We start from the raw sequence: 14935 nt of genomic DNA on the forward strand, positions 1-14935 counted from the left end.
TCTGTTTATGGTAAGGTCTTCAACATACCGACAATATATCAAACAAACCATGCGAGAAGAGCATTTTACAGATACAAATGACAAGGGCAATAACCCAATGAATAATCCTACTCTAATTTCTAGTAAACTAATATCAAATTTGTAAAAACAACAAATCGATGAGCGACTCTTAATTTCGATACGACTCATACTGCTGACTATAGACAATCAGTAAGTTCTAAAAACATTTAAAAATTTCTCACACATAGATCGTGTACAGGATTTCGCTCATAAGGACGATAACTAGAGAAAACGCGATGTTCTACTAATAGGGTTCAAACTGATTTGAATAACAGAAGACGATGGACAGAGGGTCCCATTTCTTAACATTCCCCCGACTGGGAGAATATATTATGATGTAAAATGTGACTTAATATCCTTGGAACGTCCCACCAATTTCACCCTGTCTATATTTAAGAACTAATTTAGGAAGCCGCGGTGGTTTAGGCGCTTGCTCGCTAATCAAGGGGGCTCGGGTTGACCGCGAAAGTTCAACAGGATTTTCCGGCGTGGTTCCTCATCTCAGTGACGCGGGGCGATTGACAAGGAACAGCGTCTAGTCGTTAGAATTATTATAAAATAATAGCAGAACAGAGGACCCGTGTACACACGTCGGCGTGCACAAAAAAAAGCCTTGACAGTTAATGGAACTCGAAATAAGATTACATTTGTAGATCTATGCTGTACCGCCACTGTCCGGGAAAATGTTCCCTCATAGAACATTACATGTATGCGGTCTTCATAAACTCGATTGTTGCAGACAAGTAGGACATTAAACCCGTTTCATTTCATATAATTTCATGCATAATTGATTTATATTTACACTTACGCGATACAAGAACTGCCTATGGATGGTCTGATTTTTGTGTTATCATGTTTGTTGACGATTAATAAATCTGGATAAATTAATAGTTTCTGTCTTAAATTAAACTAATCGCCCTGTGCTATTATGCAGATCGTTTTCACTTGTAGTATGGGGTTCATTTACGATCTGACCTTTCTCTTATGTTCATTGTAAAGAAATTGGATGAATATCACAACATGGGACCTTAATAGTTCTTCTTGATACGTCTTGATTCATTTGAAATTGATTCCGGGTTACGGATGATTGACATATCAGATCATTTTATTGAAGAGCGAACATGAAGATTGAATTTGATATAATGAGCAGCACAATGGATTCCAGTCATGTAATTCGCTGTAAGCATGTTTTTGTATAGTATGATCATTAAGAACGGATGCTGGCCATGCCGTACCTATTCACGTGGATGTAACCCACATTAATGTCGTCTGCTGCTATAGACATAATAAACCTTTCACCAGCAGACGGAACACACGTGACCGCAATAAAAAAAATCGACGGAACCTCGCCCACTATTCCAAATATTTTACAGATGTTGCATTCACTGGAGCTAACTAGGCCGCGGCCATTAGCAAAAACAAAGAATGCATATTATATATGAAAACATCACACCACATCCTAGGTATTCCTATTTCGTCACTTTTTGTACATTTGGCTGACATTAGAGGATATCGTCTTTCATCAGTTAATGACATCAGCAGGTGTCGCTACGGAACTAAAAATAAGTAGTTGGTTGTTTATTGTTTACACCTTGATTCATATCCATTTTAGATTCGTTTTTTACCAAAAAAAATTACCACTATTTAATAACGTGTTGTGCGTTTCGCCAACTTGACAAATACCACAGTCTAATGCCCTGGATTACCAAAACTGCCAATTTTCAGAATCTTTCTGATTACTGGTGCCAACGATATGTCCAACGCATTCATACTTTCTAGCCTATAACAATAATAACAAGATTTTACTATTTACAGATTTCGTATGTTTCTATAACAACGTCATTGTCTAAATCTCACAACTATTCTCAAAATGGTTTCTGGTCGAAGGGAAATGCAAATTGTTCTCCTTTGTATTTTTTACACGTTCCCCACCAGTTTCGTTTCTTGCATGTCTTTTTCCTCTTTATTTTAAAACATTGTGGACTAATGATATTGAAGTAGATTTTTCCTACAAGTTTAGCTGTCGGTGATTCTGATCTTCTCAAACATCGTCTGAATCTGAAACGAGAAAAATCAGCCTTAAAAGGGAAGATTTCTCTTTTATTTATGATGCACACCATAATAACCATCGTATAATATCTGAAACAAATCGATAAATCATAATACCACAAACAAATGTTACATAGTTCTAATAAAACAGCGTTAGAATTCAGGTTTGATCACAAAACACCAACGAACCACTTGTTTTTATAAGCAATATTCGATGCTGTCAGCGTTCCTCCCATTCTAAATGAAAATCCAATTAGAGGAACCATTGGCTACACGTATAAAAAAGTCCCAAGCCCATCTTATGTGCACTTTAAGGTTTGAATTACATGTACACTAATCAATAAACGGATCTTTTGCATTGTTATTACAAAGGGTTCTAACCGAACAAAAATGCTCCTTTTCTCTTGGATATTTAACTTAATGCAGTAGGTAACATTAACATTGACATTTCTGTAAAGGGAAAAAAGTCTTATGATAAAAAGGTCGCCGTTTGTACTCGACGCGGCAGTATGGCATTTCTTTTAAGTGAACAAAGAAATGAGATATTTAATTAACATGAAATACGTTTAATGTGGCCATAGGGTAAAGAGCGTTTATTAACATGAACGTGCTCGACGTCATAATGCTTCAAATGTTACATTTAAATACAGGAAGAAGAACTGCTCTGAACACAACTAAATCAATTACTACTACTTGGTTGAGAGAATTTCAGTTTTCGTCTCACAAACGGACTGAGCTTTTTACTGATGTTCAATGTCATAAACTCTAGCTCAAGCCGTTTTGAGGACCTTTAAATGACTATGAACATATTTGATTATACTGAAATGTCGGGCTCATTGGCTAATCAAATAATCAATAAAGCAACCAAAGAGGTCAACAACAAACTACGTAATTTATCGACTAACATATAATTTTATTTCAAAAATTCATTTGTGTGCAGGGGTCTTTAGTAGAGCAGTGACCTTACTCATTGTTACATACATGCGTGGGATATAAACCCATTATTGATGCCACACCTTATGACCTAAAGCTGTCGAGGACGAATCAGCCGTTTTGATATTCAGTATATAAGTTTTTATGAAGAATGATCCAGATTTTTAAACAGAACACAATAAGCGTTCGGGAGCCGCGGTGGTTCAGTGAGTAAGACGCTAGTTTTTCTACTCTGGAGGGGTCTCGGATTCGCTCTCGGTGTTGGCCGATAAAGTTCCTCCGGATTTTTCCGGCGAGGTTTCCCCTTGTCAGTGGTGCAGGATTGAGGGTCTGGCAAGAACAGCTGTCTAGTCATTCAAATGGGTCGAAAAAACCGAGGTCCCGTATACACATTGGCGTGCGCGTAAAATAATTCGGCAACTGGAATTCAATATAGTAGTCCGTAGCGCCGCTCTCTGGGCTAAATTTCCCTCATAACACACTACATGGCGTATGCCCGTCTTCATTAGACAAGTCGGTGCAGAAACGTAGGACCTTAAACCCCATTTCATTTCATTCCATTTCAGTAAGAGTGCTGTAAGTGCAGGGTATTGGACTAGGAGACAGAAAAGCAATCAAAATAAAATAAAAAGTAGAACTACAGATGATAATAGATATAGATGTACATAAATCATCATCTAATAATGATAAAAGAGTGGGTGTAGCTATTGTTATTAAAACCAGTACGAGAATACACTAATGCGTAAAACATAAGATATTCCTGATAATGCAAAACAATCCAAGATTAGATGTCTAAACATTTTACCAAAAGCTACTCCATTTACTTGGATTAAACACAGTGGTACTTTGATCAAAAGAGCGAAATGACAATGTGTTGAAAGATTACTGACCATGAAATGATAGGTGAATAATATACATTGAAGTATATTATGGATATGGTTTATGGTGTCTATATGGGTGTATGATTGACGTTACTTCGTGGTTTTTCAATTAGTATAATACAGAACTCGTATAGACTATTCTTGGTACTAATGACTATCGACTAGTAGTACTCTTAAGCAGTATACTCTAACCACGGGATCCTCGGTATTTGGCAAACAGAACTGTTGTTGGTGTGATTAAGACTAATTCGTAATAATTACATTCCGCAAAAATGAAATTTATTGAGCAAGTGAAAATGTTATCCACGTGTTTATAACACCACCTTTTTGATAAACACATTCTTGGTCTATTAATTCGATTTGACTCTACCATGTGTAGTCATTTCTACTGATCAGATAACCCCTTGAATCTGCAAAGCCAATAATTTCAGAGATAAGGCATGTGTCGCCAGTGACCCCGATGATAAGAGAAATGCAGGATCATGACCATCTTGCACAAATACCAATCAAGCCACGGTTTATATGTTAACTTTTTCCTAAATAGGATTAGGTTCACAATATCATCTGATCAATTGTTCACAAACATATATCTAAATCTTTCTCTGGATATCTTCACACAATAACTGTTTAATTGAACCTCAGTAAATCTCATTTAATGTCTGTCCACTCGGCAGACCTTTATATATGATCCTTTAGTAACCTTTTTTAAAAGCTAATCTTTCTGTTAGATCGCCGTGGTTTGATCTCAGTTAATGCCCTTGATATCACTCTTGGTATGTTAAGATACTCGATAGAGGTCATACAATACAAACGTTAACCTTGATATCTAATCTGTAGAAACATATTGTATTTCGAAAACAGCTCAATGAAAATAATATAATTAACAGATAACAAAAAAAATCCCCTTCTATTCTTTTAGGTGATTCTCTATATCCAATAATGATCTATACATATATAATTTGACCAACATGTGAGAACAACTAGCTTGATGTTGTTTTGATCGAACCGAATAAGTACCATAAACAATCTAATCTTAATTCAAGTTCAAGTTTGCGTGAAATATCTGCTTTGAGTAAGAAATAATAATCCAACAGATTCTATTTTACAAACATTATATATTACATTTGTATATTAAACCAAGACAAATTCGTTCCGAACACACACAAAAACCACTCTATACAAACAGTCGACGCATGTCATATACAAAAGTACAACATTAATTTGTTAAGTACATATATGTGAACTTTTTAAAGGAGAAGTGGTATAGGGTGTTATAGCTAAGACAACGCCTCCTACACGACATTAGTATAAGTACGTAGACTATATCAGGATTGAAATTTGTTACGGGGTGATGCAAGGATCATTGCTTTCCCCTATTCTTTTAACGTTATGAAATTACTTAAAGCACAAAACACTGACCGCTTTGTTGTCGACACAAACTATAGAGAAAATGAATATGTCTGCTACCTTTATTTACTACAAATATTTTATCATCTACAATGCTCGTTGTCATTATTTTGGTTTTACAAAAGTACAACAAAAGTGAGTTAGATATGTGCTTTAAATTCAACGCTGTTAACGTTTTAATAATATGGAATCACTCAAATAAGTTTTATGAAAAAACGCCAAATATGAACCCGGACCACCTTGTAATGATTGTGATTGATACCTTTATCAGGTTCTAACATACAAGCTCTGTTGGTAACTATACGCTTTATGATCACATGGGACGCAACCGAATGCTTCGCAGTAGGTTGTATTGTTTCCAAGTTATGTTTTGGGGGGTTTTCCCTGTTGCGTGTCGCTAAAATATAAACGAGGGTTACTTACATTAACACAGGTGGTCTATGTTTGTGTGAGAGTTTATCTTTGGACTGGAGGACCCACACTTTTGTAACGAAAATAATGTTGAAACTTAACAAACTGCCTCTATGAATTGTATCACTCGACTTAATATGTATTATATGAAATCAGCAGCCAAGCAAAACACCCAAGCAAAACACCCGTATGGTAATTATACACACCTAGTTTAATCCCAATAGTGATATTAAAACTTTCATTAAATGCTGATGTTTGGTATTGTAAATATTTGTTGTTGATAATATCAGACAGACACCTGTTTCCACCAAAAAGGTAGTGAAACGGAGAATATATACATGTACGTGCTTTGTTCCCATGAGATAAGTACATTACTATTCAAATAAAACCATCCGATATAGTTCATTAAATTCCCACGAATATAACCTGTCTGGGAATTAGTTTATTCAATTTTGTGAATTCTTAAAACCGTTCTTAAGTAATCAACAAATTCACCGGGTAATAAAGCAAATAACATGCAGGATTTCAATTTCGTTTAACATTTGCTTGCGAAGTAAAACTAATAGACAACGAAATTAACAAAACATAGAACCAACAGGACATGAACACCAATACAGTAGGTCACAGAAAACCTTTTAAAATGTCAAAGTGACTCAAGTTGTTAGCTACACATGGAGCCACCACAAGACAACATTCCTGACACGGTTGTTCTGGAAAGAATAAGCATACACTGTCTTGTGCAAGATAACTTCCACACCTAATAGCCCTGAGAGCCGGGACAGCACAAAGCTAATGAAGAAACAGTGTCAATAAGAAATCTCTAAGATAGGTATAGAAACCATTCTTGATTATTTAATAGCAAAAGATAATGGTGGGGTGGGGGGGGGGGGGTCAACACAAATTTAGACATTGCGGGACAAAAGTCTGAACAGTAAACCAGAGGTCCCGGAGAAAACCAAATAAGCTAGATAGGTGACCTTGCTCCTTGCTTCGTACAAACCGTGGTCGAAACTGCATACGCTTCATTGTATGCAAGACCTTATGTTCTAAAACGCACGCATTAGATCACTCGGCCACCCAAAATAAATGGCGACGCAGTTATTGAAATTATCACCATTATGTATCTAAGCCGATATAAAATGGAAACGAGTACTTATCCAAAGACTGGTTTCTTATCCGCAAAGTCTTTGCTAACAGTAATCAGTCACATAAAATAAAATAACCCCATCTTCTATTTCACACTTTTATAATGATACGCCCGCCTTTCTACCTAATCCGACTTAAACATACACATCGCTACCGATTTTATTTGATCAGTGTAAAGGTTGAATGGAAGATCGTGTCAGCATAGATCTGTTAATGATTGCTACCCATAATAAATATTTTTCAATAACATTCATAGCTTGTTTCAAATTTTTCTATGTTGATTCAGATCTGCAGAAACGTGAGCAGCAGCGAACAAGGGGTGTCGGAAAGATGGCAACTCAGTAGACACGGGTTTCCAGTAACAAAACCCCTAGTCAAATTTCTTTGAGTAAACGACCACCTGAATGAAAGTGACACTGAGTTATTGTATTCAGTTGATTATTATTTCTAACATGTTGAAAATGAAAAGAAAAAAATTACAACGAACCATAGCCACCCTTCACTTAAAATAGTGCCTTTACATGTACACGTAGTTTCACATTCCATTGATGTAAAAACATAGCGCTAAAATGTATGAGAATTTTCCATTCATGAGGAGCATCCATTAGAAAGAACATTCGAGAATTTAAAAAAAAAACTCCTTTAACCCTTCAGATCGCCAATTTCAAGTCGGAAAGTTTGAAATAATCACCAAACACAATTTATGAGGGTTTTTTTTCTAAAAAAATAATCAAATCTAAAAACGGAGTTTAATACGACACGTGCGAATATAAAAATCGATCATAAAGATTGCAGTGTAAAATGAATAAAAGAAATGGGGTTTAACAACATTCCGAAGTTTCTTTAAAATAATATCAATAAATGACAATAAGCCAGTCCACACGTAAATAAATATGCACTAGTTTAATGTAAAAACTGAGTTTAATAAAACACATGCGAATATAAAATTCGATCATAAAGATTGCAGTGTAAAATGAAATGAAATGGGGTTTAACGTCCTACTGTACAGCGGCTGTGTAAAATCAATAGAAACCAATTTTAAATTGCAATGACTGGTGTTAGAATTGGTCGATTAGAATTGTTTCTTTTTATGAAAATACTTTTGATTGTCTATGGTTTTAGATTCTATAGTTTACCATTATTGTGGTATTTTATGACTAGATAAGATTGGTTATTAACTATATAGTGATATTAATATCTGTCCGTGACAAATCAATTTTTAACAAAGTGCATTAAGAGATATTGAAATACAATGGCCATAATAAACGATGATTTGTATCAATTTTTAACAAAGTGCATTAAGAGATATTGAAATACAATGGCCATAATAAACGATGATTTGTATTTTAAGTTTAAATATAATATAATACATCTATCTTAAATCTGGATAAAATAATTTAATCCAGTCCTTAATGGCAGCTCAATTACACAGGTCATACTTTGATATAGTTAATAATATAAGTCAAAGAGTCACCCCCTGTCTCAACCCGCGCTATCTAAAATGATAATAAGCAGAATGCTTTTTGGGGAGTTGATTTTAACACGTTTATTATCTACACAATCCCATATAATTCACCTGTTGGATTATCTCTATTGAAACTCATAAAATCTGAGTATTTTTTGTTCTATTGTCCGCTCAAACTTCTTTTCAGCATCATTACACACTACTAAATCTTTATCAAACAAAATAATGTGTGCACAGTATTTGAAATCAGTTTTCTTAATATAAAAAGTATAACGGAAAGATGTTACAAAAATGCTCTAATTTTCGATTTCAAGAAGAATTTTAGATGAATATGTCTTAAGGCATATTTCCAGTTCTACTAAAACTTGAGAATGGTGCGAATCTTACGTAATCTAAGCAAATAACAATTAGACATACGCCCGAATAGTTATTAAAATTAGATTTTCTAATTCATGTGCCATAATAATATGATCAATATAAACGCGCACAACCAGCGCCTGTCTTTGTTATGCCCTTCCCGCGATCATATCGAAAGAACGCGAGGCTTCTTGGGGGATCCAACTAGAAATGCGACCCATCATGTTGTATTCGGTTTAAATTGGTATACATGTATTTGATTAGTTTTAATGGATGCGCATGCGATTTAGGGATTCTTTTTTACGTTGGGATAGATCTAGAGAAAGAACATGTTTGTTTGACATTAAGACTATTGACAATGGATCTAGAAAAGGGTCGTCCGCCCTTTCCATCAGCAGATCATATTTTAAAAAACGACCACTGAAGCAAGTTTCAATCGACAGGCCAAGAGGGATTATTCTGATATTTTTTTAAACTGTACTGCCACATGTCTATAATCTGGAGATCCGCTCATCGATTACCAGAATTTTCGCTTAGAAGAATAACATTTAAGATTTTATGTACGTTATAAATAGTATTTTGTATAGTATTCACCGACTTCTCATGGGGTTGTTTAATAAAGTAGAATGAGGCGAAGGGGTGTATATAACTTTGTTTAGATTATCAACATATCTTGAGTACAATTAGGGGTTCTACTACTTTTAATTGAGTGCTTTTATGGGGCCCGATTCATACGCTTAAAGAACTAGTCAGATAGAAATACCATGTTTACACATGAACAGTTATAAAGTCGTCCCAATAGAAACTAACCTTAGCCACAAAAACTTCAACTTAGCAGAGTAATTGTCTAAGCCAACAATACCACTTCTTTCATAAAAATCCTTCAAAAGGTTGCAATTTGAGAACGTATCTCACAGAGTTGTCTATCGATAAAGAAGAGGTGAATTTTCAAATCCCCTTGTTATTCTTTATCGTAAGTCACAAAGCCATCTTTGTTTCTTATTTCCGTCTATCCAGTAGAGTTTTTCGTCAGTTTTTTCAACTTCCTAATATACGGCAACAAAAAGTGAGACTAAATAAACAGTTTTCTACCTGTGAGGTTTACTATATAAAGAAACTGCAGAACAAAGATTGTATTGATTCTTTTTATATTCTATATCAAAATTGATTATTAAAGACGATGGTTTTAGTTTTCATAACCGACTTTCTATTTTGTATCTACTCTGGGTATAGTATATACGTTTGACGGAATTATATATCTTCAACCAACCCTCTTACATTTAGGTTTTCTCTATTGAAAAAATTTACCAATGGCAAGATTTAAAGCGGAATTTGAACTATCAGCAATACATGTAATTAATTTTAGATAATGCCATATTAAAAATAATCTTTTGACTCACAATTGTCGAACATTTAAACACTGGCCTACTTATCCCCCCCCCCCCCAATCAAATTTTGCCCGATGAAGCCATAATCAAAATTCGGCACATCACAAATTATTTTTCCGGACCAAAGAATACAATAAGAAAGTGCTAATTTCCCTTTACCAACCAAAATCACCACTGTTTATATCAGGGTATTAAAATAAAATTGTGATTTACAATATCACCTGAGCAGTACATATTATGAAACTAAACAGCAGTATGGTGAGCCACAGGGAATCCTTACATATCGTGGTGTATTTTCTAAAATAATTATTCGAGTTCCACTTAAAGTTCTATTTGTTTAAATGTATACTATACTGACTGATGATAGCATAACAGTAACTAAGCCTTCTGATTTTATAGTGACCAGTCAGAAAAGGTCAAAGGACACATTTCGAGGATTGACCAACTCAACCCTATTAAAGCCTGCAAATAAAAAAATCTAGTTAACAATTTTGTCTGAGAGTCAGTAAGAGAGTTCCAACTAGACAAAATGAAATAATTTTAACACGTTCAACAAATTATGAAGTAGATCTATTAAGACATTTTGTGTTATCAGAAGTTTTGGCGTCTTTAAGTAGATCTATAATCTAAGATAATTAGGGTAATATTAAAGATAAAAGAAGAATTAGATCATTAAACATATTTATGAAATGGGTTAATTACTTTCCTCTCGTATCATAATTAATAAAACCAAAGAGTACAGAGAGGTGTTGGTGAAAAGGTATTGACCTCGCCTACTAAAACATAATTTCTTTACGAACACGTCGTACACACCATGGGCCTTATTGTTTTACATCCATCTTCTTCACTCTTTACGACCCAATGAGAATATCAAGCCTGCATTAAAAATCAGTCCATGAGAGAGAAGATAGAGAGAAATGGGGTTAAACGTCCAATCGACACAAACTAGATAATTTCGGGACTAACATATCGCGTCCAGGGGTCTTTAGCAAGGAGAAGAAACCAGAGGACCCGCGAAACCCTGGAGGATTGGCAGTGACCTCAGGTTCTTTCAGCTTTATAATTGCCCCTTTTCCCAAACTCCAATAAACAACACAACTAATTAATTTATTTCAATATGTATATCAATTATCATTTTACATTATTTTTTAACTTAGCTGTTTATACAAAAAATCAATTAAATTAAGTTACAGTTCAGTTTGGCATATGACTCCAGACTGCCACATTAATTTCATCAAACCGCTTGGCTAACACTCATAATGATTCTCCTCCGAAATAAGCCGTCCAAATCGCGTAGTTTCAATATGATTCATAAACCATCGTAAATCCTCCAAAATTCGCAAACCTTCACACGTGACAGATCCACATAATTCCCAAGATTCACATAGACTCACAAAGTGCATTGAAATTCACCGAGATTTACACATAATTCACCAAGACTACTTAGCAGTATGATTCACAGTTCAACAGGATTAATATAATTCACAAATTTTCAACTGGATTAAAATATAGGTCACCTAGACAGTTAAATGTTATTTCATCAAGGAAAGGATTCATCACATTTAAATACATCGTATTTATTTACCAGGTTCTGACCATCTAAAGCCAATCATTAATATTACAGTAGATAAAATCTCTGATCTATGTCGAGAGAACAGTCATGCCTAAACTGTAACTCATCTCAAACCTGACAAACTTTTACAATTAGGGCACCAAAAAACTTTGAATGGCTCAAACATCCAATCAAACTATGCATCATATGCACATGTATCACACCCTGACACATTCATTACTTTCCACCCTCTTAACCTAACTTGTAAAAACATACCCACAATCATTCTGTAAATAATTAAACTTTATTAACTAAAACCTGTACAACCATTAATAAATGTTTTTAAAACACATAAATATTCATTTTAACCACGCACCAAGTTAATTAGGTACCCTAAATCACAGAAAGAAACCATGTCAGTGACACCGTGTCACACTAAATAATACGCGATAGACCACTCGACACCACCCCCGTCATTCTATGAATATCTATTAAATTAAGACTATCCAGCAAGTCGTTATGTCAATGCGAGTAGTAAGAAATTTGACTGCAAACACAATTTCTAGGATGTCATCGAGTATTTGCATGAGATTAAAATTAATCGACAAATAAGTACAAGAACACACATTAAAAAACAACTCGAATATTATGGTGATTCGTATAGGCAGAATTGATTCAATCCCTCTCAGAAAATACAACTGAACACAATTAGCCTTTTAAGAGGTTGGGGGGTTTGTTTTGTTCTCCTAAAACTACGTCCAGGTGGAACGATTTGAGTATTTACAGACAAAAATTCATGAGAATCCATAACTAATATCAGCGTGTACATAAAATAGCCATTCGTCCATTAACGCCCTCTAAAGGTTTTCTGGTATTTGTATTAAAGCACTGCATGAAGTATTGGCATTTTCAGCTTTCCACTTGTTTTCGTTATACATATTGAAGCTTTAATGAGAAACAACCTCAAAGTACAGTGGGAATGCATAAAATTCACCAAACCACAGCTTTGCAAATTTCCACTACAAAGAATGGCGCAAAAGTTTGAAGAACAAGAACGTAATGACCCTCCAAACAGTGTTCGATAGTACTTTAAATTGGTATAAGATGATATTTCTTTTTCATTTGACTATTTGACATACGAACTGGTTCACATATTTAATGAAATACCGAATAATATTTATGTTGATTTGTTCTAACGCGTAGTCATGCATGGTTTATTTTTAATTTGCAAAACATAAGGTTATACGTTTAGGAAGTTTGTTTTCAGGAATTTGGAATCCATCCACGAATCATTATTATTTATTGATAAACTAATTATTGTTATGTCTTCGAGTACGATCTGAATCTAAGGTAAATAAGCTAAAGTATATGAGCCGAGAATGTAAAACTAAAGCGAACATAAACCATTCATAATACATATCGAATTGATTATTTAAATTAAATTAAACAGAAATTCCATTGATTCCGATGTATGCTAGTTATTTATTTATTCGCAGGAATTTCACTTTCATGTGCAACAAATATGCCTATGAAATGGAATAAAGCTTCGCCATAAAACACAACACACGTTTATTTGCCATCAACTTTCATCATAAGTTTTCTATTTAGAATTATAATGATAATTTACAATATTAATCCTATCTTAAAAAATCCTTTTACACAGATTGAATAAACGTGGGAATACAGGCGACCTTTGTGGCATACCATTCCATTTAAACGCTGTAGGTTAAATAGTTAATATTCACAATCTAGAAACTTAAGCTATTGGAGAGTCTAGTTAATCTGTGAAGATGTTAAATGCAAGCTTGAAACTTTCTACTATCCCAAGAAAAAATTACAAAATGGAAAAATGAAATGGGGTTTAACGTCCGACATTTCTTACGCCATAACAGTGTGCTTTGAGGGAAGTTTGCCCGAACAACGGCGCCGCGACCTAACCCTTATTTCGAATTCTGTGAAGGCATCTTTTAGGTGCAAGACAATGTGTACACGGGACTCAGTTTTTCGTCCCGTCCGGAGGACTAGATACTATCTTTGCCAGGCCATCCGTCCGTTAATCTATGCAGATGTTAAATACAAGCTATAAACTTTCTACGTTCGCGAGAAAAAAATTACAAAATGGGATGAGAATTCTAAAACGGACACGCATTTCCTTTAACCGTAATTGTGTACCCAATTGACATGGATACATAATTATAGATGACTGATATTTAAGTACCTCAATCCTTTGTTTTTATTCATATACACTACTGGTCGCAAACGATTTATAGAACTAGTGATGATTATGGGTGAGTTTTGTGGTCAGTGGCGAGCGATATTTCTCACGAACTTTAGAACCCTCCAGTATTGACTAACATTGTCCTCACATGACTAAATACCATACTTATCAAAATAGGTATAGTTTGAAAATTATAACTTCTACATTTAATAACATGCTGGGAAAATTCAACGGGTTAAATTATGGGAACGACGTCTAAAATATATCTTTCGGAAAGTTATCATTAATTCACAGTTTTGGGTTAATAATTACACGGTGTTATCTTTCTATTAGTTTCCTAAATATTATGGTTGATTCCCTTCAAATCATATTGTACTTGTTGAACCGCCGTCCCTTTAACGCATGTTTTGGTATATTAAATGTAGCTTCTACATAATATAACCCTAACAATAACTTAATATCACCTGTTATTACTGAACGAATATTGTGTGAATTTTGTTATTGTTATATTTTCAGTCAATATACTATCGATCCTTTATTAGTTTTATAAACAGGTCCATTTTGTTCTCGTTTTATAACCATTTTCTCTTAGAAGGTCTTTCATCTTTTTTGACTTAAGATTTTTCGGGCGTTGTAACATTTGATCTTAATATGTGGGTGTTCCGTATCACGACAAAAAGTCGCGACAATAAATTCCATTTAGACTATCAAACTTCTACAGCAGCGCCGAATTTTGATACTTTTCAACATTTAAGTAAAAAAAATGGTGAGCAAAATAACTCCCCAGAACGAAATTGTGGGCGTGTGTAAATAAATTTTTGATGGCCTTCCTGACATTTTGGGATTTGCATCATGTTGACTCCGTGGTTGGCTTTTGTCAAGTCGACTAAGTTAAACGCCTTTCTAATTAACACTTGACATGTGATACCGTATATAAATTTTCGCTAAAAATATTTGATTCTTAAACAAAAAATCGACATTCCATTAGAAGTATGACTCAAAGAGTGTTTATCGTCTTAATGTCAACTTTAAGAATGTTGTAATCCGTTGCTAAATATAACGGACATG

At 34.4% G+C, this 14935-nt stretch overlaps 1 protein-coding gene across 1 annotated transcript in view; it reads right to left on the reverse strand.

The window, feature by feature from the left end:
• Window positions 1-14935, reverse strand: part of LOC126825064 (phospholipase A2 hemilipin) — a 33566-nt gene that overhangs the window by 6769 nt on the left and 11862 nt on the right. The window contains exon 2 of the mRNA XM_050554499.1: window positions 869-2118. Within this exon, the coding sequence (XP_050410456.1) occupies window positions 1926-2118 (193 nt within the window). The 3' untranslated portion in view covers window positions 869-1925. The remainder of the gene's footprint in view (window positions 1-868; window positions 2119-14935) is intronic.

Source organism: Patella vulgata, chromosome 6, assembly GCF_932274485.2.
Source record: "Patella vulgata chromosome 6, xgPatVulg1.2, whole genome shotgun sequence".
NCBI lineage: Eukaryota > Metazoa > Mollusca > Gastropoda > Patellidae > Patella > Patella vulgata.